At 40.2% G+C, this 26027-nt stretch overlaps 1 protein-coding gene across 1 annotated transcript in view; it reads left to right on the top strand.

Annotated features, from left to right (window-relative positions):
- Positions 1-2710: 2710 nt before the first annotated feature.
- LOC122814146 (allograft inflammatory factor 1-like) overlaps positions 2711-26027 on the top strand; it is a 37507-nt gene continuing 14190 nt past the window's right edge. The window contains exons 1-4 of the mRNA XM_044086758.1: positions 2711-2779; positions 2866-2921; positions 3489-3555; positions 4133-4174. Coding sequence (XP_043942693.1) covers positions 2767-2779; positions 2866-2921; positions 3489-3555; positions 4133-4174 — 178 coding nt within the window. The 5' untranslated portion in view covers positions 2711-2766. The remainder of the gene's footprint in view (positions 2780-2865; positions 2922-3488; positions 3556-4132; positions 4175-26027) is intronic.

Here is a 26027-nt window from a genome sequence, read left to right as displayed (position 1 = left end):
GAGGGTACTCATAGCAGTGTGGAGAGAAAGGCGTATCCCAGATGACCAAAGGATAAGCATACTCATGCCAGTCTACAAGAACAAAGTGGACATTCCGGTATAGTGGTATCAAACTCCTGGCACACTGCATGAAAGTTCTGGAGAGGGTGACTGATAAGTAAAATGAAGAGTAGTAGCAAGTAAGATGGGAGATGAGCAGTTTGGATTCAGATCAGGATGCAGCACAACTGACTCCATGTTTGAATGAGACTGATAGTTGAGAAGAAGCTGGAGATGAAGGAAGAGTCCAACTGGGCATTCCTAGATTTGAAGGAAGCATATAATAAGGTCCTAAGAAAGTTGCTTTGGGCAGTCCACTGGTGGTTTGAAGTCCCAGAAATATTGGTAAAATGAGTGCAAGCCAGGTACAAGGACCCAGTAACTCAAGTACAGTATTTGGTCTCACAGAGAGGTTCCCAGTGGGAGTGGTTGTGTATCAGAGTTTATCACTGAGCCCACTGCTATTCATAGTGGTATTGGACTACATTAGCAAACAGACTGGAGGGGACAGATCAACAAAGTTGATCTATATGCAGACAATGTGGGATTATAGGCTGACTCTGAGCAAGAACTTCAGCAAAGCAGACAAGAATGAAATGTAAAAATGAAGGCCCATGGGATGAAACTAAGTACAGATATGACAGCTGTGATGGTAGGAAATAGGGGAAATAGAAGGGAAAATAGTGGAACAGCTTAGCAGCTTCAAGTATTTGTGAGGAGTGGTTCAGAGAATGGAAGACTGAATAAGAAGGTCAAAGCTTGAATCAGAGGGGCTGCAGAGACAACTAGGGCAGAGTGTCAGGTGTAGTGCATGACAAACGAATGTCAAAGAAGCTGAAAAGTAAGGTGCACAAAACAGTAGTGTGACTAGTATTACTGTATGATACAGGTACAGAAACCTGCGGAGTAAAGACAGAGCAGTTGAAGAAGCTAGAGGTGATGGAGATGAAGTTCCTGAGAAGGTGGTAGGATGTACACTGCGGGACGGATGAAGAAATGAGGACATATGAGCAGAAGCCAAAGTAGCTCCAATAGCATAAAAGGTCAAAGAGAACAGATTGTGGTGATTCAAACACATTGTGCAGAAAATGAGGAGACAATCTGGTGAAGAAGATTTGGAACAGACAGGAAGAAGGCAAGAGGAAATGAGGGTGTCCAGCAAAGAGGTGCATGGATTGTGTGAGAGAAGACCTGTGACAGTCAGGCATGAGTGCTGAAGAAGGCAGGAGAGTGGCACTGAATAGAGAGAAATGATGACAGTTGACATGATACCCCGACCCCATGTTGAAAATGGAAAAAACGGGGCTGATGATGATAATTCAGTGACAGATGCATGCTTTATGTGGCCTAGACGTGGAAGCAGGACTTCATAGTGACATTTTGTGGTACACATATAAAAAAAAAAAAATATATATATATATATATATATATATATGCTTTATGTGGCCTAGCCATGGAAGCAGGACTTCACAGTGTGTGTGTCTGTGTGTGTGTGTGTATATATATATATATATATATATATATATATATATATATATATATATATATATATATATATATATATATATATATATATATATATATATATATATATATATACATATACACACACACCCTTTATGTGGCCTAGACGTGGAAGCAGGACTTCACAGTGACATTTTGTGACAAATGTATGCTTTTGACTGAAGCTTTCATGTTACACCTCCCACTACACATTACAAATATACAGCATGCGTTTAGGGACATATAAAAGCCCACATAAGGAACATTATAGAAAATTAGCAACCATGTTTGGGGTGTATAACTCTGGCCTCCTATCACACATTATAGGTACACAGTAAGTGTCTGAAGATGTGTAAGTGTTCTCCCCACCTCAGCCTGTTAGAACATGTTGTGTGCATCCTGCTGGCTGCCACTGCTATGTTTGACTGCCTCAGCTGTTTGTCTCTGTAACCCCTAGCAATCATAGCCTGCAATTCTTCTTTCCTAGCAGCCCCCCTTTGTAGGTGAAATTGCACCATAATGCTAGCATTTACCCTGATAGGTGCAGACATAACATACAGGGTTGCACAAACCCCCTGTGTTGTAATCCTTCTGTCTATGTTATAGCTTGCTTCAAGATAACACACATCACTGCTTTTTATTTTAAAGTGCTATCAAAATGCTTGTTTGCTGTACAATCCTACTACTGTGTATACATTTCTCAAACAAACCCACCGGCTTATAACTTTGCTTTTGAGTATTTGCTCTAGCTAGTTGAAGCTCATCAGAGAAAATAAACTTTTGGAAACTAAATAAAGAAACATAACATCTGCCAAATAAAAGCAGACCACATTAGCTTAAGGCCATGATTCACTTGACTGAGGTACATTACTAAGCATCATTTTACATTTCTGTATTGCCACATAGATATGCTGTACTCATACAATGGAAGGGATAAATCACAGTCCACTCTACCATTGTAGGTGTTTTGACCAGGCACACCTAAGGCAAGTCATTTCACTAACTCCTTAATCTTAACAATTTTACATCACTTTTATTAATGTCCCCCCACCAACAAGAACTGTTCTCTGACTGGAAGAAAGGAAGGAAACACCCTCTGATTGATTCTTGGCTTACCCAATCTTGTGCGACTAAGTCTATACCTGTGCCAGGTGTATAAATTGATTCAGTAAGGGCCAGAAGTGGTTTGGTTGTTGTTTAGCACTTATAATTGTGTTCTTATTTATGATGAATTCTGGTAAATAATACATCTCTTATTGGATTAGAGGCCTTTGTGTTCAGTTCTTATCTCTTTATGTGTTTCTTATTTCTTTTTATTTTTAGCTGAAGATTTACAGCGTCTTAAGAAACTAGAGCAGGAACTAGACATTGTTAACAAGGTGAACTATTAAGGAATTGCCTGTCGTGATTCTTGAGTGCATTATGAAATGCAAAAACTGAGTATTTTGATTTCATGGCTGTTATAAAAACTAGTACCTGCTTTTTACATTTTATTCTTACTTCTCTTTAAGTAGTAGAGTTTTCTTATTTCAGAGATTGAATCCTATTTCTTTGCTATTTTGGTGGGCTTGGGGAAGAAGAAAATGATCTGCTATAAGGTTGTGTTTTTTAACATGTTAAAAAATGTTTTTTGTGAACCAAACCAAATTTAGTCCAAAGATCAGTCTTTCATTAAACTGGCTTTTAAAGCTTCTGATAGTGCAATGTGTATTTAAAATGTACCCCCCCCCCCCCTGCCATTTTAATAGCTATCTCTGGACTTCTTTGATTTGCTGCAGCCGTAGGTGTATTAAAATCTTTCCTTGGAATTTCTCAAATGACTGTCCAACTGCTTCCTTAAAAGCTAATGCAAAGCATGTTTTTCAGGCTGAAGATTGAAATGTTTACTCCCTTCACCTTCCAAATGTACAGATTAACTACTGTTGAATATCCCACTCTCTTGCCAGGAATATCTCGTGAATGAGTCGTTTGGACACTTAAGCCATTTACGTGGGAAGCTGGAACTTTTGAAATGTAAGGAGTGATGTATGATGCCAATATTTAATTTACTTGTGGTTACAAAATAAATATAAGAATGTCTGCGTGTTAATGTGTGGCTTTGGGATTGTGACTTCTCCCCTTTAGTGAATATACAGTAACAGTATTCCAAAAGGTTAGTAAGCAACTGTTTTAAATGTATTTTTTTTCACTGGGTATGTATGTGTGTATAACTAGTGTTTTCCTATACTGTAGCTTTTTCATAATGGTTATGCCCAAGTTTTTGTCAAAGGTGTCTGCATATCCCCACCCCCACCCCCGGGAGTTTATTCATCCTTTAAAATGTGCTTGGCTGCTGTAAGTTTGTGTATTTAAATACTCTTGATTATTTTTTGTGTAGCCCACCCCCAACAAAACTCTTAAGAGCTGCTCCCTATACTGCTTACAGGGTTTGATTCCTTGCACCTCTTTTTGCCTGTTGTGACTGAATCACTTTCCCAGACCATGCTCCTGGGTTGACCCTGAAGTGGCAATTAAACTGTATTTATATAAACAAAATGTTTTGGGGACTTGTTTTAAACATAGTCTAACAGACCTTATTTTATTTCATTAGGTAAATATTTAGAACTGGATCCTACTTGCAAAGGTCGGATAGGTAAGTGGCTGGCTAATGTGGTTTAATGGGCCTTCATTTATATAATTAGGTAAGTACTACTGACTTCCCCCTACAAAGGTCTGACAGGCAAGTTGTTTAACCTAGTTTGACAATTTGGTACACTACATCTGCAAACTAGATAGACTGCAATGGCTTAAGAAATGTAATCTAAATAAGAGTTAGATTGTGATGGACAGTCCCAGAAATATTACTTGCCTAGAACTGAACCCATGTCTACAATGTGCAGATGAGTTGCACAAGGAGGTTGTCTAATGGGCCAATAATCACCAGTAGGTAGAAGTAACTATTTTTGTCTAGGCATATTTTACTTTAAAATATGGCCTCAGCCCCAGCCCCTCTGAATCAAACATGGTCTCTACACAAGATGGACATTGCCCTAGACATTTGTTTCATTTCGTGACACAGCCTTGTTGATAAACTACAAAAGTCCTAAATCCTCTTGCTTTTTGTCTCCAAAACTTTATTTCCACACATTACTGGTACCTACAAAAGATTAGCAGACTGAGGATAACAGTGCAAAATGTTATCACCTCAGTATCCCCCCTGGAATTTATTATATTAAGGGCATGAAGTAATGAAATGTTAGTGGGTGAAGATATGGAGGGGAAAGGGAATACGTTTTGGTCTAAGGAACCTAGTCCCACCAGGTTAGTGGCCTCGAGAGACCTGAGGTGGTATTTGTACTACTGGAGGACATTTGGCTTGTGCATCAGAGCTTCCCTTTAACCTTTTTAAACAGTACTGTGGGATCTCTTGCATCCCCTGAGCTACTACCAACAGAAGCAGATGTGACCTCAGTTTTAACATGTCATCTGAAGGATGACTGACATGAGTACAGCCTCTCCCTAATGCTGTAATGCACTCTGTAATCCAGCCACCTGGAGTGGGAATATAACCCACAGCTTTCTGGTCTCGGCACCAAAGGTGAATGTGCTATTTGTTGCTATTAAATTCTGCATGCTATTGATTTAAATGGTGATTTGATTGCTTGTGTGTCAAACTACTTTTGCACTGTGGTGCCATACACTGTGGTGTCTAACTGCAGGCTGGATGTACAGGTCACCACATGACCTTTTGGATAAGAGATGTATGTATGTACTCCAGCTCTTTCTTGCTACATCTGTCTGGTGCAGGGTAGGAACCTGGTTGCTTGCATTTATGAAATGGTTCACATGTTGCTAACCATTCTGCTTTTTATGGTGTTTAGAACCTTTATTCTGTGTGACTGTCTAAAAATCCCCACTTGTGCGTGTCTCTTGTAGCTGCTGTATCCTGATATGCAATGAATTCTTTCACAGCTCTACTTTACTCACCAAAGTAAGCTTACACTAAGTACTAGGAGTGGTCAAAGGGGAGTGCAAGCAATTACCATCTATACTAAAATGGGCTACCAAAGACTACTGATGTGGCTGTCACATGGACATGATTTTTAAGTGTGCATTGCTTGCGTTTGATTTTCACCCTGATTTCAGAGCTCATGCATTTAGTTGCAGGTTATTTACCTTCTCCTGTGCTCGGGGTAAAAGCTTTGCCTATCTTAGTATGTAAAGTAAGTGGATATTTGCACTGAAGGGAGGGATGTATTCTTTGTTGCACACGGCTGCTTTAAACGTTTTGCTCTACTTTCTTAGTATGTAAAGTAAGTGGATATTTGCACTGAAGGGAGGGCTGCATTCTTTGTTACACACCAGCTGCTTTAAAACATTTTGCTCTCATTCATTTTATAAGTAGATGTTTTTTCCTGATTTGGAATTAATTGGTTGTTTAAGAGAAGGGCTGGATCAAATGTCCACACCTCTCAAATGTTCCTGTTTTTTTCCTGATCTGATAAAAATGTTTTCTCCTGAGAAAAGGTGGTGCATTATACTTTACAGAAAATGCATATTCATTCTTATTCTGATAACTTCAAGCCAATAGTACTAATATTTTAAAAAGCCTTCCTGATCTCTTAAACCCCCTCCCCCCGGCCAGGATCTGTCGGACTCTGGATGGATGATGACCTACAAATGTGTACTGCTCTTAAGTATCCATGTACATATAAGGCTCTTGAAAGCCTTAACAAATCTGAGATGCATTTGTTAAATAATATAAGCATTTTTCAGAATCTGGAGTTCTTTACATCCTTTGTTACTATTCAGAGCAGGGGATGCCAACTCTTTAATGCTGGTAACTACTCCATTCATGTGTGCCCAGTTTCAGAATTCTTATCTGAACAAGTCATATCCTTCATTATTACTTAAAACGTGAGCGTGCGACCAGTGATTGACAATGCTGCACCTCCAACAAGTCATATCCTTCATTATTACTTAAAAACGTGAGCGTGCGACCAGTGATTGACAATGCTGCACCTCCATCTGTTTTGTCACTTCTGACTCTCTCAACACTTCAGATCTATTTAAAGTATTACTTGTTTCTAAGTTTTTAAATAACTTGTCCTAGTTTTAAGAATAGATATGGAATGCTAATCCAGAATTCAATTTCACTTGAAAAAGTTCCCCTGTAGAAGGTATTACTTTGAAAAGAATTGAATCCAACAGATTTCAGACTTCTTGTAAACTGTTTTCTCACTTCTGAATCACTAACATTTTGATGCTATAAATTTTTTTACATCCCATCTCCTTTCGTAGTTTTGGGAGTTTTTAGTAAAATTGTACTCCCTATTCCAAAATATGGCCCTATATATAGATCATGTGCATCCATTTGTGGAAATACTTTTGTATTTTTTTCTAGTGGTCATGCATTTTTGCAAAAAATATCTTTAATTGCATGCTGAAGTCATAGTGAGCAAAACATGCATGTGGGCAGACTCTTTGATAAATCATTGTCTTGGCAAATTCCTTAAATGGCTTGTATTTAATGAATCGCAGGGCGCAATATAATTTACAACCAATTATCTGTATTAAATATCCTTCAGCAATTGCTATAAATACAAGTATGTTTGCTGGTATAACTTTTTTTGGCCTTATTAATGACCGTTTATGTACTCTCACTTCTGGACTTAAACTTGCACAACTACCTTGGGACGAGTCTTTTATTACTGAAGGCACTTAAGGAGAATAAGTTGGCGGTTCTTAAAGGGGTGAAAATGTCATAACAAGTGGAAAATAATGGGACAAAACACACGAGTTGTAAAGAGGAGGATGCTGGTGTACAAACTACTGGGGGAGTAGTAAACTTGCCTAGGGGGACTAAATGAGGGGAAAGGAATTGACTTGCCATGAAATTTGCTTGGGTCTGCCTAACAAAATTTGCCCTCCCCTTTAAAACAGGTAAAAGTGGAATAAAACAGAAGCCTAAAAAAATGTATATACAAGGTTGAATGTTTATGGTGAAGTAGTTGTAATTTTTGGTACTGGGTTGAGTCCAGTGTGCTAGGTTGTTGAACAAGGACTACAGAATTGAGGATGTACAAAGGTCCTCTGCGAGAACCAGATATATATATATATATATATATATATATATATATATATATATATATATATATATATATATATATATATATATATATAAGCTATGCAGGAGTTTCTATCTCAGTTTCCATAAGTGCAATCAGGCATTTCAAGGAAGGCTGAAAGGGTTGGCACTGGCACCCCCTTCTAGTGGGTCATGCCACATCTCCCACGGAATGCATTGAGGGGGCATAATCACAAGATAAAACCACTTCAACTTGCTCAAGATACCCAAACCACTTTAACATGCACATCCATGCAGAAATACAAGGTTGTGCTTGTGGGTCCTCGTGGATCTCTTCAGTCTTGTCAGTGTGAACCCAGACACCTTCCCCAGTGGCAGACACCTTCCCCAGTGGCAGAAATGGACACCTTCCCCAGTGGCAGACACCTTCCCCAGTGGCAGAAATGGATTCTGATTCTGATTCTAGCTGTCATCTTCCTCTCGCTGTTGAAAGGTTATGATCAGAGATAATGGGGAAAATGCCTAAACTGAGAACTTTGTCCAGCGTTTCACTACTACAGTACAGCAATCGCGGCAGCCATCCTGTTGTCAGTCTCCTGACCCCCCCCCCTCCAAAATCATGTTCTGGTGACTTGGCTCTTTATACTGTCCACCCCCCCCCCCATTATTCATGCTTTCTCCCTCCTAGGATTATTGCTTATTACAAACCCTTTCATTATACATCTTGAATGTCTGTAAACCTCTGTCTTCATAGCAATATTGTAGCTTCTAATACAAAGTAATTTATAGGTTCATGGGTTGGTACTAGGCTATCTGCCCTAGGGCCTATACAAGCCTAGCCATAACAAGTCCCTGGATATTTCTTCCCACAATATTTACTTCTCTGGACCCCTGTCTGGCAGGGTGATTGACATGATCCCTGGGGTGAATTTCCTATCTTCCATCCAATCATAAAAATTCCTTTTGAAGAGGGCCAAGGAGGCACTCTGCTTGACATGTATGGGGAGTCTCTGGCTCAGGAGCCTATACCTCCAGCATGTTTTGTTCATTGTGATGACAAGGTTTGGATCCCTGGTGTGTGTGGCTCTGAGGGATTGGGATTTCTTTTAAGTGGAGCATGTCCAACAGCTCAGGGTTTGACATGGCCTTTTATGTTAAGCAGAGATTGCCTCTGAGTAGACGCTATGCCACAGAGTATAGCTGAGTTTTTTTTTTTAGACTGTCTGCATATGGCATCTGCTTTAGGCCCATGAATCTTTTAGTGGGGTATTTCTGTGGCCTTTCCAGCTGTTGCAGATGTCTTGTGAGGTACATGCCAAACAGGGTGTTGTACTATAATGGGTCTAATGAGGGATGAGTACAGTGGGAAAATGACCTCTGTTTTTCTGGATGAAAAGCCCTTAGTGATGAGGTATGCCACATAGAAGGATTTCCTGACTTGTGGTGATGTGGTTATCAAAAGTGAGACCACTGTCCACCTGTGTCCCTAAGCCTCTCATTACACTTCGATGTTTAGTGTACGGCCACCTATGTGGTAATTCATGGGTACATGTTTAGGGGATAACTATAACCATGTATAGTATGTATAATAACTATAATGTATAAACTTGTACATAAGTTTACTATAACTCTGTAACTTGTATTTTGTATATGACTTGAGTTTTGTTCCTTTTTTTTTTTTTTATTTTTCGTATTCAACTTTACTTGTAGCAGTACAAATGGTCTAGGAGATCAGTGCACTGCAATGGTAAACCAAGTTAAATTCTGAGTAGTTCTCATCTGCTCCTGAATCCTTGTTCTTTTAATCACAACAGTGACCTCATCTAGTGAAATGTAAAGTTCTGCTTATTCCACTGCATCTTGAGAGGAGGAAAAGTCCTCCATGTTCAGGAGTTCAGTCTTTACCTCCAGACAATTTCCCCAGTCAAGGTTTACATTTCTTCATCCACCCTGAGAACAGACTGGAGTACATTTATTTCAATGCTTTGGCAGAATTTCTATTTTTAAAGCCAGCTGAGTCCTTTTGTATGGCTTTGGCAAAGTCCTTCCAAGCTTTTTCCACAGCTGTTGCTTTCGTGGATTTAATATCCATCATTCTGGTCTGGTCCAGGGACTCTTCCCACAAGCAGTACCCAAAAAGCCTTTTATTAAACCTGATGCTGCCTTGTCACCACTAGGGGGTAGTTAACTGGCCCTGACTACCTTTTGTCCAACCTTCTTGCTAACGTAACTCTTGATTTGAGTAGGGTCTGGTAAACAGTACACCCCTGATCTAGCGAATATACAAGAAAAAAAGATCTTCTGGAGGTGTCTAACCCCCCCCCCCCCAAAGAAGCACTGGATAGGTATGTCAGCAACATTCTCCTTAAATTGAGTTTTTCTATTTCTCTCCAGCTGTTTCTCTACCTATCCCTTCAACTCCCCACTGAACAGTGATCAGTGGACACCTTGGCACCTCCACTGATCTGAATGTAGCTAATGTTGAGCTATGGCTCATTTTGAGGATTGGCCCAGGTGCTCTATAAACAAGTACACTGAGCACCCATGTTATGGGAAACTTTTATATGGCCAGCTTTAACTGAAGTGTCTGCAGCTGGAAGATGTTCGCCTTAATCTTGGTTCTACCACAGAGTGAAAGGGATGTAACCACTACATAAGTGATCTGCTACCATCTGGTCTTGGAGGAATGATGTGCCAATTCGGGGTGAAGGCCTCTCAACCTCTTAGAGTAAGAAATCTGGACAAAGCCATAAAAAAGTGGTACAAATAGGGACAATTTTGAAATATTGCTCTTACAGACTTAGAAAGTTGATAGAATAACAGGTGTTGCATTAGCATGAATTTTCTGAAGGGTATGAAGTCTGAAACTCAAATGTCTATCATTATTTTCTAACTTCAATCTTTAATGATTTGCCACTAATTTGCCAGAAAGACACAATTTTATGAAAAATGGACCAAAAATATAAGGCAAAAATCTGAACATTCTGCGAAAATCTGTACAGTTGAGAGGTATGAGCGTGAGCTATGTCCTACTGCATTTCTGAAAATCTATAGAGCAATGCATCCTAACATGAACAAATGTAAAATGTGGGGTGCAGTAGGAAAAACTTTACAATGGTTGTAGCAGTAAAATTTTAACCTGCATGAACGGCAGATGTATTTGTCTCCTTTTTGTCACACTTGTCCTTGACTTTTACAGAATGTCTACGACCTTTGACTTATTGGTCTGTACTTCATGTGAATTTGTTGCACATTTATTGAGGATGACCTACACTACAATATCAGATTATTTTTTTTTTCAGAAAACTCATTCAAAACCTTTTCTATTTAACTTTCTAAATTAATAAGTTTAAACTGGTCCCGGATGTGTATTTCATGAACCCTCATCATACCTCATACCGCTAACTGTCCAGATTTTTGCCTCATATTTTAAGCCTTTTTCTCATAAAATTGTATTTTCTGTCAAATCATTGAGAATGAAGTCAGAAATAATAGCCTTCATATCCTTCAGAAGTGTCATGCTAAGCAAGACCGGTTAGTCTATCACCTTTCTAAGTTTGTAAGAACAATATTTAGTGTCCCTATTTTTGGGCCTTTGTCTCCCCATTACTTGTTGCTTTGTTCAGATCATTGAGAATGAAGTCAGAAATAATGGCAAATTTGAGTTTCAGACTTCATATCCTTCAGAAGTGTCATGCTAAGCAAGACCGGTTAGTCTGATCACCTTTCTAAGTTTGTAAGAACAATATTTAGTGTCCCTATTTTTGGGCCTTTGTCTCCCCATTACTTGTTGCTTTGTTCAGATCATTGAGAATGAAGTCAGAAATAATGGCAAATTTGAGTTTCAGACTTCATATCCTTCAGAAGTGTCATGCTAAGCAAGACCGGTTAGTCTATCACCTTTCTAAGTTTGTAAGAACAATATTTAGTGTCCCTATTTTTGGGCCTTTGTCTCCCCATTACTTGTTGCTTTGTTCAGATTTCTATACAACACCTGGAGAAAAATTTTATTTCACAGTATTTCTTGAATTATCCCATAGCCGCGGTGGTGCAGTGGTAGCGTTGTCGCATCACAGCAAGAGGTTCCTCCAGTTCAATTCTCGGCTGGAGCACTTTGTGTGGAATCAGCATGTCCTCCTCCATGGTAGAGTGGCCTTCAAAAAGTGAATGGGCGTGCTTTCATTGAAGATTGGGCGTCGAGCTGGCACCTTGGCACCGTAAAAATCTACTGCCAATCAGCGGACCAGAGTTAACTGGGAAGCCGAATAAACATTTCTTGAATTATCCCAGAATATTGTAAATTACCCAGTACCTGAATTTCACTTTTTTAAAAAAGTGAACTGGTGATTTGTGAAATAGGCAGGGGATGGCTCCACAGGAAAATGTAGATGTGGAGAAGGCCTTTCAGTTTAATTTCTTCAGTGCTTCAATGTTCATGCTTCCAATAAAGATACTGAATTATTTGTTTTAAATGGGTTTGAGGTGCAGAAGAGGCTAATTTCTTTAGGGTAATGTAGACACTATCCAAGCTGGTGTATATGAAACAAAAGTGGTATTGAGTTGCTGGAAAATATTTCGATAAAGCAGTGAATGGTAAAATCCTATGTTTACCCTGGCTTTGATCTGTGTTCAGAACAGCTTAATTGTACATCTTTTTAAAAAAAAAAGCCTACTTTTAAATTGTTTGGGCTAATTTGCAGACTTTACTTCTGTTGGCAAATTTGTCCAACTGTATAAGTTATGCTTTGTTTTATGTTGGTTTTGATATTTCAGACTTAAGTCAGTGGTAAAATATTAATAAATGTGCAAGTGAAATCCTAGCAGAATAAAAAGTACCATATTTCTTTTAATGTGTATGAATGGAAGACAGGGCAGATAATGATGGTTATAGTGTGAGTAATGATGGCTTTGTGCATGGTTTTGTCTCTACTTGGCATCTTTGGGAATGGCTGACAACCCACAGATGTCTTGTGGTGCAGCTCTGTTAAGCACTGCTTGTACACAATTGTGTTTATGTAGCCATAGAAACAGTACAACTATAACAAGAATATTGCAACTGGAAAGTATGCTGTAACATCCTGTCGTTAAGGGATTCCCTTGTTAGTTCAAAGGGCAAGTTTCCATTTTAGTATTGCAGAAAGCACATCATGGCTGCAACAAAGCTTGTATTGGCTTCATTTATACCTTGGTCCCTAATGGTGACACCTTTAATCATTTGAAGCTTTTGCATCACAGTTGTATATCATCAGTCTTTGCCCATAAACATCTTGTTTTGACTTTTGTCTGCAGCTGGTCATACTTGAAATAAATGCAGAGAACACTGCAACCCTTGAATACTATAAAGTCCCAAACTGTCCTGCCAGTGTGACATGCAGAGAACACTGCAACCCCTGAATACTATAAAGTCCCAAACTGTCCTGCCAGTGTGGCATGCAGAGAACACTGCAACCCTTGAATACTATAAAGTCCCAAACTGTCCTGCCAGTGTGACATGCAGAGAACACTGCAACCCTTGAATACTATAAAGTCCCAAACTGTCCTGCCAGTGTCACATTTTTGCCTCCTTTCTTGTGAGTGGTTTCACTGTGTACATGTTACTTGACTAGCACAACTACGCTTGCACTTTTTAAGCTATATATTTATATGTGATGTATATACAATAAATATCTTTTTATCCAAAAGATTACCAATCTAGTTTATGGTTCCATAATGGAGAGGAATGTGAATGGGGTTGGTGCTCAATGGATGAGATTTTAGCAAAGATTTGACATGGTGATTCATAGATTTATTTTGGGGCTCACAGGTATTGCAGTGTGTTAATAGAGGAAATGTTTTGGAAAAATGGACACTCTAAAATGGTGGCAAGCTGTCCAATGTTGATGTCACTAGTGCTGTTCACTCTTGTATGCCTGGTTTTAGTCCTATAGACCAGAGTGAGCTGTGAAGTGGCAGGTGATTAGGTGAAGACTGGTGTGCGTCAGTCATGGAAGCAGATATGCATATTTTATTTATGATCTTCTTTCTAGACTACTTTAATCATGTGAGGCAATATTGCTGTGGCTAAAGCAAATGAAAGGCACCCAGAGGTAATTTCTGCCAAACTAAATAATAGAAAAATCCTTGCTAGGGTACTGTGACCACTTCAGAGGGCATTTCAGAAGAGATTGGATTTGGTTGTGGGCAAAGGAGAGTCACAAGTCTGAAGTTTTGAAGTCCAGGGAACAAAAGTTTAAGAGGTGCACCCCTTGAAAGAGGAGCATTTTATAATTGCCTACAGGCATGTTGTGCAAACACTTGCCGGGTCATATGTCCATGTTGAGGCTTTTGATAAACTTATTGCTGAGGATTTCCTGGTGACATCAGAGTTAGTCTGGAGCAAAGATCTGTCCACGTAGCATGTGAAAAAAATCTTTATTTTATGTCTAATTTTATTTATGTAGATAAGTCCCAGGCTGTTGGCCAATCTAGTGTTGGGGGTGTCCTCCAATGTTTTACAATGGGCAGTGCATCTCTGGGGAGGTGGGTGCAGTGGTGGTAGAACTGCAGAAACTCTGGTTGTACAGTTCATGAATGTTTAAATAGGAGTTGAAATGTCTGGTTTGTGGTATAGTGGGGTTAAGCTCTGACTTTATACCCAGGTGACAGAAGTTCAAATTGTGGCTTGGGAAGGGGCGAGATTGGTAATGACTCCAGCACACCATCTTTGTGTGTGTAGTGATGTCACTGATTACCATGATGCAACAGAAGGCTTGCATAGCATTGAAATGGCCACCCCACCTGGTGATGGTACCCTAAATAGCATGTGTGTGGGATGGACACACACATGGGGAGTGCTTGGCTGCTTGACAGTGATGGTAGGTAATAACATCCACCACTAAGGGTGAGGTTAGGGCCTATAAGAAAAAGCTGTTCTTGCTAGGTTATTGGCTACATGACCTGGATAATTGCAAACACAGCCAAAAAAGTACATATTTGCAATCTGCTGTGTTGCAGGCCAAATGCCTGACCAAATAAGAGTTCTTGCAGCTGCAGGCTTTTAAGATTTATTAAAGAACCACTGATTTGCACAACCTCATACATTTTATTTACTCCACATTTCACCCAAGCTTAGGACTAAGCAGTGTCCCTGTGAGTCTGGTTGGCAAACCTGAAATGACCAGAGTGGAAAAATCTGCAGTGGCATTGTATGAGCTTTTAAGGAGGCTCGACTTCCGAGTAAAACTTGTTTTATCCTTTTCCCGGTTCTGAGAAATTCTTTATTTTGCTTTCTCCTAACATGCAGGTTGCTAAGTTTTGTGTGGTTGTTTTGGTGTGCTAAAGTGTCCTAGGTGCATAAGCAGACCACAGTGGTGGTGCGAGTGCCACTTGTGGAAGGCACACTTATTGGTCACCATTAGGGGATGGAGTAGAACAAGAATACATATCTTTGATCTCCTCCTCCTCCCAGCTAGAATCATCAGCTAGAATCATTAGCCAGACCCCTCCCTCAATGCTGGATTTATCTATCTTCAATGCTTGGTCTGTCTTTTGGCACCTGTCTTGGGTGCAAGCCAGGCTTTTTGCTTTGAACTTCACCCTCTTCTCTCTGATAGGACTGCCTAGGATGACTTTGTTTGGCGTACTATAGCTTTAAGTTGCATCATCCATCACCCCAAACTAATGTTGCATCCTCCATCACCCCAAACTAATGTTTGCAGTGTATGACAGGAAAGGTAAAACTAAAATCACAATTTGATTTGTGATTGCATCTTCTGCCCTTGTCAGGGCAGATCAGACCATAGTTTATTTAAGGTGCCCTTGCAGGGAATTTTTATGCCTGATTATATGATGAAACAGAGTAAGTTTTTAAACCCTTGTTAAACACTGATTTTTATTTTATTTTTTCCTTTATCTTTTAAAGCCCTTAAGATGTGAGCCCTGGCTTTGCAGTGCTCCACTAGAAATTATGAAACTATGTACTAAGGCATTCATACATGAAACTATATACTAGAACATTCATACCACCAGTCGCATCATTCTGCTCCATTTTAGAGCCGATATGCTACTGGAAGTGTTGTCATGGGCCAGGTGCACATCTGTGTATTTTGAGTACATTGTTGTGTTACATACGATGCTTACTGGAAGCAATGTTTCATTTCACTTCTGTTTAGCTGGCAAGTTTATTACTAGCTAGGCTATCCTGTCACGTCACTCTCTGCAGGGGTGATGTACCTAGGCTATCCTGTCATGTCACTCTCTGCAGGGGTGATGTAATCACCAAGTTAACCTAATTTAGAATAGAGAATGTGAATCAAACCATCAGACCAAGAAGGGATGGTAAATTTAATTTTGGTACTCTGGACTGGTAGGAGGCAAGACAGCTGGCAGCATCCTCTCTCCAGACTTGTTTTAGGGATGATTCTAATTGGCCTCAGTCTTGTCCCGGGAGCTTGTATTCATTGCATTTTAGAGGGCAGCATCATTAGAAATGTCTCTCCCTCCCTAGGAGCTTGTCTCTTTAAAATAATTTTACTGAGTTGCAGACTTTTGAAAGTTAGTTCAGGAGTCGAACTCAAGACTGTAGAAAGAAGCCTGTATAACAGTTTGTATTAAACCTCTCTGATAAAGGATGCCAAGTAGCTTAATTGCTGCTGGTAAGATCATTTTATGCTTCATAAATAATAGCGACAGCAAAGTGTTAGCTAGAGCTTTTCCCTTTATCCTTCATTTTAAGAGCGGACTGCCGTAATCTGTCCAGATAACTTAAATAGTGTAGGCAAGAAAGGAGTGTGAGGAATCTCATTAGTAAAATGTATAATAAATCAAGACTACTGTGCCTGAAGTGGGGGAGGAATATCTCTTGGCATATGAAACTGATTGGTCTGTAATTGTGGATTGCACACTGTGCATGCAGTTAAGGTTCTAGCTGATTTCTACTAGTAAAGAAATTCATAGCTCACTTGTCTGGAGTGGTCTGTCGCTTTTCACTAGTGGCAGAAACAAATTTGGGAGGGTGTTCAGAAGGCCACTGCATATAACTGATGAAGTTTGCAAATTTTTAATTCCTGGGCATAACTGGGAGGTATAAAGGAATGTACACAGGATATTGCAGCTGGAATGCTGTTTTCTGTTATGGTAGTGAATCCCAAAAAGTCTGGGTGTAGGGTATTTCTGGGAATGGTTAATGCACATTTCAACATAAATTAGAGTTTCTAGGAAGAAATTCTGTACTTGAATTCAATGATACATTCTTTGTTCTCTCCATATATACTGTGACTAAAGTTATGTTTTGTGATTGGCTAAGGCTGCTCAGTGTGAACCAATGAAAATAGAAATTTGACATTTTGAATGAAGCCAAAAAGACTCCATGTGAAGCATTTGAAGATCTTTATGAATGTTGAGTTGTTGGTGAAACCTGGCTTTTGTTGGTGAAACCTGGCTTTTGCTGTGTGTTTAGGATTTCTGGAAGGGTAAGACTAAGCAGCTGGAATTGATTGTTTCCATGATGCTGTTTAAGCAACAGATGGCTGAAATGCAAAATGGATGAGATGGGTGATCAAGCAGAAAATGTGGATCATAACTGGTCACAATGGATGGGTGATCAAGCAGAAAATGTGGATCATAACTGGTCACAATGGATGGGTGATCAAGCAGAAAATGTGGATCATAACTGGTCACAATGGAGGATAAGGCTAGTAAAAAGAATCTGAGACCAAGTGTTGGATGGGCTGGACTTGTTCTAAGTTGCTACAGTGGACCAGTTTTCCTGAAATCCTCCATTGAATATTAGCCCAGGAGCACTCTGAGTCTAACCATGCTTTCCAATAAAATACATCCCCCCCCCCCCCAAGGGTTTTGTGGGTGTGTATATACTTGGGACATTGATGGCCAAGCATTTGAAAGCTTTCTCTAAGACCTGGTATCAGACAAGGTGGTATATTTATGGTTCCCTATTCACTGATGCAAGTTTCACTTGAGTAAATGCAGCAATGGATTCTGCTTCACGTGCATGGAAAGCCTTATTGAGAAGAGAGCTTCTGACATACCAGTCTCTCCAACATGTCCTATTTATGTTGCGGGGAAGGTTTTTATCCCTGAATCAGGTGTGTTCTGATGCTATTTGTTTTACAGGATGTGCAACCGGTCCATTAGGACTGGATTGGAGAAATGTTTTGTTGGCCAGGCATAGGTCAATTAGCCAGTAGTAGACTGATTTATAGGGCCGAGGCTTTGAGGCGGTCTGTATAGGACTTTTCTATACCATATATTGTTTGTGTGAGGAATTTCTGCGGACACTGCAATTGTTGCACATGCCTGGCCAGATACATAACTAAAGAGGCATTGTACTCTAGTTTTAAACTTGAAATTGTTCCATTGTACTGGTTTGTCATAAAACTAGAGTGTACTCTTAAGGAGGGTGTATTGTCAATGTAGTAGTTTGCTGAAGTAAAATAGAACAAAGTACCGGATCAACACAGCTAGACAAAAAATTATTCTGAAAAAGTAAGCGCTTTCACAGTAATACAAAATGCTTCATCAGACTCGCTCTATAAAAGTATAAACTCTGCTTAAATAGTAGAACACAGTGAATGCAGTCAAAAACCATTTAAAACTGTGCTGACTCTGCTTCTTAAACTTCATAAATGCAATATGCCTATGCAATCAGAAAAATGTGTGCATGTAAATATATATATTATACATATAAACAACATTCATAATAAAAAAAAAAAAAAAATAGATCTATAAACTTAATATTTTAAATAACTTTTTAAAATCCATTACTGGAATTAAGGTTTCAAGGCACGTGCTTTAAGGAAAGGTTTCAGTGAAAGAACCTCATTCAAACCAGGGGCTCTATCTGCATTAAGGAGGAGAATCCACTTTTGTTCTAATTTTGTCCATTTTGTAATGCTCCCCTCTTAAACTTTCGGCTATTACCTCTAGTACTATAAACTTAAAGCTGTGTTCTGTACCATGCTCCATCACATGTTTGGGTAGAGCATTGTCTTTGCTATTCCTGATGTCTCTAATTCTCTCTAAGCTGCCTGTTGCATTTACCTATATAAGACATGATAGTTTAGGCAATGAACTATTGCTAGTCCTAGTTTGCTGATGTGCCCATCTTTCTGAAAGCTACTGTTATGCATCTTTTTTGGTATTGAGTCCTGGGACTGTGACTCTGCCACCAGGTAGTCTGCATCTGGTCGTCTTGGAGGATGTGTCTTTTGTGGGGGGGGGGGATTCAATGAGTACACCCAATTTGTAGTCCTGATAACCTAACCTGGGCAGCCAGAGGCTCTTGATGCTGCCTTTAGTCTTTAAATATATAGATGTCAAACGAGAGACTGCCCCCTTAGTAACTGTCAAATGAGAGACTGCCCCCTTAGTAACTGTCAAACGAGAGACTGCCCCCTTAGTAACTGGCCTTTTTGTGCAGGTAGACTCACTATTTTAGTGGGTAGTAGTGTTTGGTGGTGATTAGTAGTGGTGGGTGGTGGTGGTTAGTAGTAGTGGTGGTGGTTAGTTGTAGTAGTGGTGGTGGAGTAGTGGTGGAGGTTTTGCTAGATCTTGTGGCTCTATTTATAATTCTGTACTTTGCTCCATATTGCTTTTGAAGTTATGGATATAGCTTCTGGAAACTTTATTAATTTTGCTTCTTGTTTGTCTTTGGTAGACTTGGGTAGTCCCTTGAGTTGCTGCTTTAGGTTGGTGAGCAATTTCTTTATTTTGAGCTTGCTGCCTAACTTTTGCCATTTTTAATTTCTTCCTTTTGTTGTATAACATATCACCATTGGATTCCACCAGGGGCAGCCCCCCCCCCCCCAGCTGATCCAGTGCATAATCTGGGTAGGTACAGCTCTATATACAGAGTTTCTGTGAGTCTACATAAGTAGCAGTGTTTTCGGGGTTTAAAGCTTGGTGTCAGAAGTAGTAAGAGGATTTCCCTACCATAATTGAGTTCCATAGTTAAGTGTTGCAGGTTTCTCCTTTACTTCAAAAGGAGATGGCTTTGTCTAACCTAACCAGTGAGGGCATTACACTAGGGAGGATGCAACATTCTGCCATGTTTGGCAGGACCAGGTCAAGGAAGCTTGCACCCCCTAGTGGGTGTAAGGATTAACTGGTCCAAGGTGTTGTGTATTTACAAAGGCAAGGAGTCCTTGGGGCCTGCATGTTAGGGGGTTGTGTATGATTCCTAGTTTATCTTGGGGGTAATAGTTGCTCATGGGTTATGGTGTTGCTTTTGAATGGGGAGTGTCTCCAGTACATTAAGTATGTATTGTAGCTTCTCTGCATCTTGGAGGGGGACCTATAGCTTGCAATAGATGGCATGGGACTTTGTCTAAGGTAATTTGGATGAACGGTCAAGTGTCATACTAATGGGCCAGCCTTGATGTTCTATTTTATGTAAATGGACACCTCCACCTTTTTTTTTTGCCTTCCTGTGCTGTAGTGGGGTGTAAATATGTTGAATGCATTATAGCTCTGCCATGCTGGGGTGCTCTCTCTGGCTTTAAACCATGACTTAACTCCCCAGATATTTACATGCTTCAGGGAGAGGTTTGTTTGGACTCCTGGTATTGAACAGTTGAGCCTTCATATTTTCCTGGGCTAGATTAGCTATATTGGTAAGATTATCAGGTTGGCCTAACACACACAAAAGCAGTATTGGGGTGGGACAAGGTTATAGCCAGTATTTGGACAGGTGCAGACAGCATGATCAGGTCTGCTGACTGTATCCTGTCAGGCTGACAAATACTGCAACCCCTTTGAATAGCACCATACTGTCAAACCAGTTTAGTCAATTTATTCATATTGTGGTATCCTCCTTGGAAAAGGTAGAATTCTACTCAGTGCTAGGCTCCTACTGGCCTGGGAGAAGGGGTCTGAGAGCTCTGTCTTAATGTAGACCAGGCAGATATTGCTTACACATACATGGACTATAAGTCACATTGGCACACTGTGGTTCAATGATCTAAGTGTGTGTATGATCTGACTGACCCTGGCTCCTGACTGTGACTCCTTACTTCCTCTTGAGTGGGACATCTGTCTCTCAAAATGGAGTCTCCTGTGACCAAAATATTGGATTGTGTGGTGCCTTACTGGATTAGCACAAATACTATGGGATGTTGGCCATATGTGTTGTGTTTTTTGTTTAATATTTTGAGGGTGCTGAGGATACTTTTGTTTGTGCAATATCTAGGTTTTTTTGTGGTTTAGGTAGGTTATAATTGAGAACCTCTACATAGGTGGGTCTGTGTCTGGTCTGTATGCTGAGGTAGGGATAGTGCATTACTGACAACCAGTTAAGACCAAATTCATTTGGGGGTTGATTTTCAATGTGCACTCTAGCTGCTCCTGGCACACCCAAGTGCAGTGGGAATTTTTTTTTGTATGGAAAACTTCACTTCCATTTGGGCGCTGCTAACCACTGCCATGCAATGAGCAGTGACACCAAATCTGTAGAGGACAGAACTGATCAAATACTCCTGACCAGTTAAGCAGTCTCCGTTAAAAGCCTTCCTGTGTGAGCTCCAGCTCAGTCAGACCAGACCATCTTCCCGCATGAGAAAAGCGGTCCCAGACCACCTTAATGTAAACAACTCACTACAGCAAAGAGAATTCAAACAAGACTGAGCAAACTAGAAATGCACTCTCTAAAATGGCTATAATGCAGAGAAACCAGCAACATGATCTGAAAAGCAATGGCATCTTACAAGGATAAAATGCAAAAATCTGCTGGGATGGTACTGGAGTAAAACTTTTTGTGAGCTCTCTGGAAATTGTGGTGGGACTGAAGTGTCCCCTGCTATTAACTGTATGCGAGAGAAGTAAGGCAAGCAGTTATTCTGGAAACCATTTTTTTCCAAGCATCTTTGCCTTTGTCATGTGTATAAATTTTAATAATCTTACACTTGTATAAATGAAAAACATACAAAATATGACTTGGTTACAGTTTACATCAGACAGCATTGAAACAACTGTAGTTGTAAACCTTTATCTCTGGTACTATATCCATTACTTTTAGTAAAGTTGGTCTAGACTTTTGATTTCCATTTTCTAGTAATTGCTTTTTTTGGCAGCCATCATAATTAGACTCAGCAAGGCCTTATGTCTAGGCAATTCCAATTATGTAGCATAACTTAAAAAATCATCTCCCCAGTCAGTCCAGTTTGCTAACCCAGCATCTCCGACAGTGTTCCGCAGGGAACCCCTAATGTCTGCCAGCTCATTATGTTCCCAGCCACGTCTTTCTTGCCAGTCACACCTCCAACATTTGCTATCCACCTGAGGAACAATTCTTTGGAGTCTACTTGGTGTATAAAAATATCTATGTAAACACTTCCAGGCAAATATCCTAAATCTTCTAGACTTTGTTGCATATTTGGCAGATATACATATATTACCCCCATTGTCTCTCTCTGAATTTCTTATCCAGTCTCTCTGCAATCCTTTCTAAGCTCCCCTGATTCTTATGTGATATTTTATATGCTTTACTAATTCGTTTTTTAATGGCAGATTCTGCTATAGATTCTATTAAAATCTCTACCAGTGCTGATCTATAATTTAGGAGCCCCCTATTTCTTTCACTTTTCCCTATACTCTAATATCAATCCATGATGGAGAAAGCAATCGCTAACCTGCACTCCAAATAAGTTTTTGGCCTCTTCCCATTCTATTACCTTTCCCTTTCTAGTTATTTGCTTCCAATACCTTGGTTCCTTTGACGGTTTTCTCCAATAAGTTCCAGTCCCCTCTAGCCTATTTATCTGTATCCCTGACCAATTGCTGAGGTGCCACGTTCTGAGACTGCGAATGTAGGAGATCAAAGATGAAGGAACAAGATTAGGAAAGTAATAAGTACTCTCTGTGGGAGGAATCCAACTTGACCATGCATCTGTTCTGTAAAGTAATAGTCTGATCTTTTATATAGTGTTAATCTAGCTGAGGCCATTGGTTGCAAGAGGAATGGGAGGAGCTGTTATAAGATGGCATGAGTGCTTCCATATTTGTTTGACCACTTTTTATGAACTGAACTATGTTAACTACCTTCTAGAAGGCTGATCGTAGTAGGTTGGCACTAGGCTATCAGCCTAGCCATAATTCCCTGGCTATTTCTTCCCACAATATTTACTTCACTGGACCCCTGTCTAGCAGGGTGACTGATGTGATTCATCTCCCATCCAATCGTCAGGTTCCTTTTGAAGAGTGCCAAAGAAGTGCTCTGCTTGATGTGTATGGGCAGTCTATTCCAGAGTCGGGGGAGTCTCTGGGACAGGAACCTATCCTTCCAGCATGTTACTTATCACACAAAAGATCCTATGCCACCCCTATCCTCACTAATCTGATTTCACCATATAAAAATCTAGCTACACTACGTTCTGCAAATAAACTCCTGGTCTCCTCGATTTAAATCGAACAACAAAGCTGGTGACTCACTTTTCTGAAACGCTACAGGTAAAAACTGGAATCTGCTCCCTCCTGAACTTTCTACTCTAGCTTCTACTTCTCTATTCAACAAACATATTAAAGAACATCTTAAAACTCAGAGGCTTTGTCCTTGTGCTAACCCAGACTGAAACATTTTTCCCCTCCTGCTCATACCCCTTCCCCTCTCCCCTAACCTACACCTCCAAATCTACTTCTTTTTTTTTTCTCCTCATAGTAATGGGATAAAATATAAGGATTTGACTCTGTTGCTCATACCCAACTTGTGTTTAGTGTACTTGTTTTTTATTTAGTTTAACTTTTAGCATAATGTATATAGGCAATATTTTTAATACTATATTTTATCTTTAACCAATACTACCTCTGTACTGTTATACATGTCTTTGTTATATATTAACTTTGTTATTGTTCATGCTTGGAGCTTTTCTCCCGGGGCCTCTACTGAAAATGGACATATATCCAGTTAGACTAGCCTGGTCAACAAATGTAAAATAAAATAAATAAAATGTTTTGTTCATTGTGATGACAAGGTTTAGATCCCTGGAGTGTGTGGCTCTGGGGGACTGGGATTGCTGTAGCATGTCCAACAGCTCTGCGTTTGACATGGCCTTGTATGTTAAGCAGAGATCACCTCTTGAGTAGACGATAATGCGATATATTTTTAGACTGTCAGCATAGGGCATCTGCTTTAGGCCTGTGATTCTTTTAGTGAGATATTTCTGTGGCCTGTCCAGTTGTTGTTGCAGATACCAAATGAGGCATTGTATTCTATAATGGGTCTAATGAGGAATGAGTACAGTGAGACAATTACCTTTTTTCTGGAAGAAAGCCCTAGTGATGAGGTGTGCCACATAAAAGGATTTCCTGACTGTTGTGGGGATGTGGTTATCAAAGGTGTGACCACTGTCCCAAAGTCTCTTATCACACTTTTTGGTGTTTAGTGTACTGCCACCTATGTGGTAATTCACAGGTACAGATTTTTTCACAAAGGGGAGCTATACATTTCTTGGCATTGAGCTTGAACCCATGGCTCTGGCACCAAGCATCTGTTTCTGTATGGCCCTTTTGTAGAATATCCACATAATTTGGGGATTCAATAATGGCTCCCAGAGTCCCTTTGTGTTGGCCTCTACTTCAGAGAAGTAGATGCCAAACAAGTGTTTCCAGGACTGAACCGTGAGGTACTTCACTTGTCACTTGTCTGGAGCTGGGTTTGGAGTCTGCTACTTTTACAGTGTGGGTTCTGTCAGTAAGCCAGTTGGCAACCCATCGAGTGATATAGGGATTGATGCCCAGCTTAGTAAGTATCTATGATTCCAGAGAGGGGGGTGGTGTCTAAGGCCTTGGTGAGGTCCAGATAGGCTGTGTGAACCACCTTACCCTTGTCCACAGCTCTGGAGATGAATCAATCAGGTTCAGGAGACCAGATTGACCAAGATGTGATTTGGTTTATGCCAAATAACTTGCCTGAAGACTCTGGCATGTCATTTAAGAAATTTGGTTGGATAAGGCAGAGACAGCAGTCATAATAGCACTGAAAGTGTTGGCAAACCTCCTACCACCTGATAGAAAGTGTCTTGTAGTTGGCACAAAATATATCTGCTTAAAAGATAAGCTGTCAGATGCCCTTCGTAACGGATGCCCACACCCATCTGCTCACCAGTCCAGACAGCATGAAACTACTTCACAGCAGCTTCTGGAGGAACAAAACCCCATTGAAGCTGTACTGCCCACATATATTCTACAAGGAGAGGCAGAACATCTTGGAAGTGAATAGCATGAGGGAGGCAGCAATCTCCTATGAAGTCATGGCCGATATGATCAAGATAAAGTTTGGAGAGAAACTATTACTGATGGTACTTCATGACAGTACAGACAGATGTACCCCAAATGACTGGAGAATAAGCATTCTAATGCAGCATGCAAGAACAAAGGTGGCTACTAAAATTAGGGACAGTACAGAAGTATCAAACTCCTGTCGGTGCAAGAAAGTGCTGGGGAGAGAAATTAAACAAAATTGTGCAGAATATCAAGATGCGCGACAAACAGCTTGCATTCAAATCTTCCAACTGAAATCTGAGATCCCTTCTGCACAGGGTACCCTTAAAGATTTTTTTAAGGCACTTGTAAGTGATGCATTGACACGTTTTAAAATCCCCGCCAAACCCAGTTAGCTTCACTGAATATGCAGAAACCGATACCAGCAGACTATACTGGGATGCGTGCAGTTGCACAGATGTAGCTGTACCCCGAGAGAATTAAGCTGATAAAGATGTTAACATACACAGAGGCTAAAGATGTAGAGAAACTACTGACAATTTTAGCTCCATCTTTACCCCTCTTGCCCTCTGTCTTTCAAGATATACCTGAAACTGGCTCACCTCCAGCTATTGAACAAGACTAAATCCTAAGTGCTATCAAAAGCCTTAAAATACTGGCATTGATGGGTCCTGACAATATCCCTAGATGCATCTTAAAATAGCATGAAACATGACTTGGCCACGCCTCTATCAGCACACTTCAATCTCCGCTTCCATACAAGTTTTGTACCAAGGGAATGGAAAATGGCTACAGTCATTCCCCTGCATAACTTCAATCTCCGCTTCCATACAAGTTTTGTACCAAGTGAATGGAAAATGGCTACAGTCATTCCCCTGCATAAGGGGAAGACCAGAACTTCCCATGACCCAGGCAATTAGACCCATTGGTCTGACAAGCTTGTGTGCAAAGCCATGGAAAGTCTTATAAAAGTAGGACATAGAGAACCTCCAAAAAGTGGGCCCACCTCAGTTTGGACACTGGGCCCACCTCAGTTTGGATTGGTCAAAGGCAGGTCATACTTAACTCACCCCGGTGGATTTTTTTGAAAGGGTCACGAAAGCAATGGATAAAGGCAAAATGGTGTATACTGCATACCTCAATCTGTCAAAGCTTTTGACACCATTCCCAACTTGGGCATAGCTGAAAAGGTAGAAAAACTGGAAATCAA

This window comes from Protopterus annectens, chromosome 10.part0 (genome assembly GCF_019279795.1).
Source record: "Protopterus annectens isolate FY-2018-M chromosome 10.part0, PAN1.0, whole genome shotgun sequence".
In the NCBI taxonomy this organism is placed as follows: Eukaryota; Metazoa; Chordata; order Ceratodontiformes; family Protopteridae; genus Protopterus; species Protopterus annectens.
The sequence above is the reverse complement of the archived record's forward strand: the minus strand, read 5'-3'. Positions and strand labels throughout refer to the sequence as shown.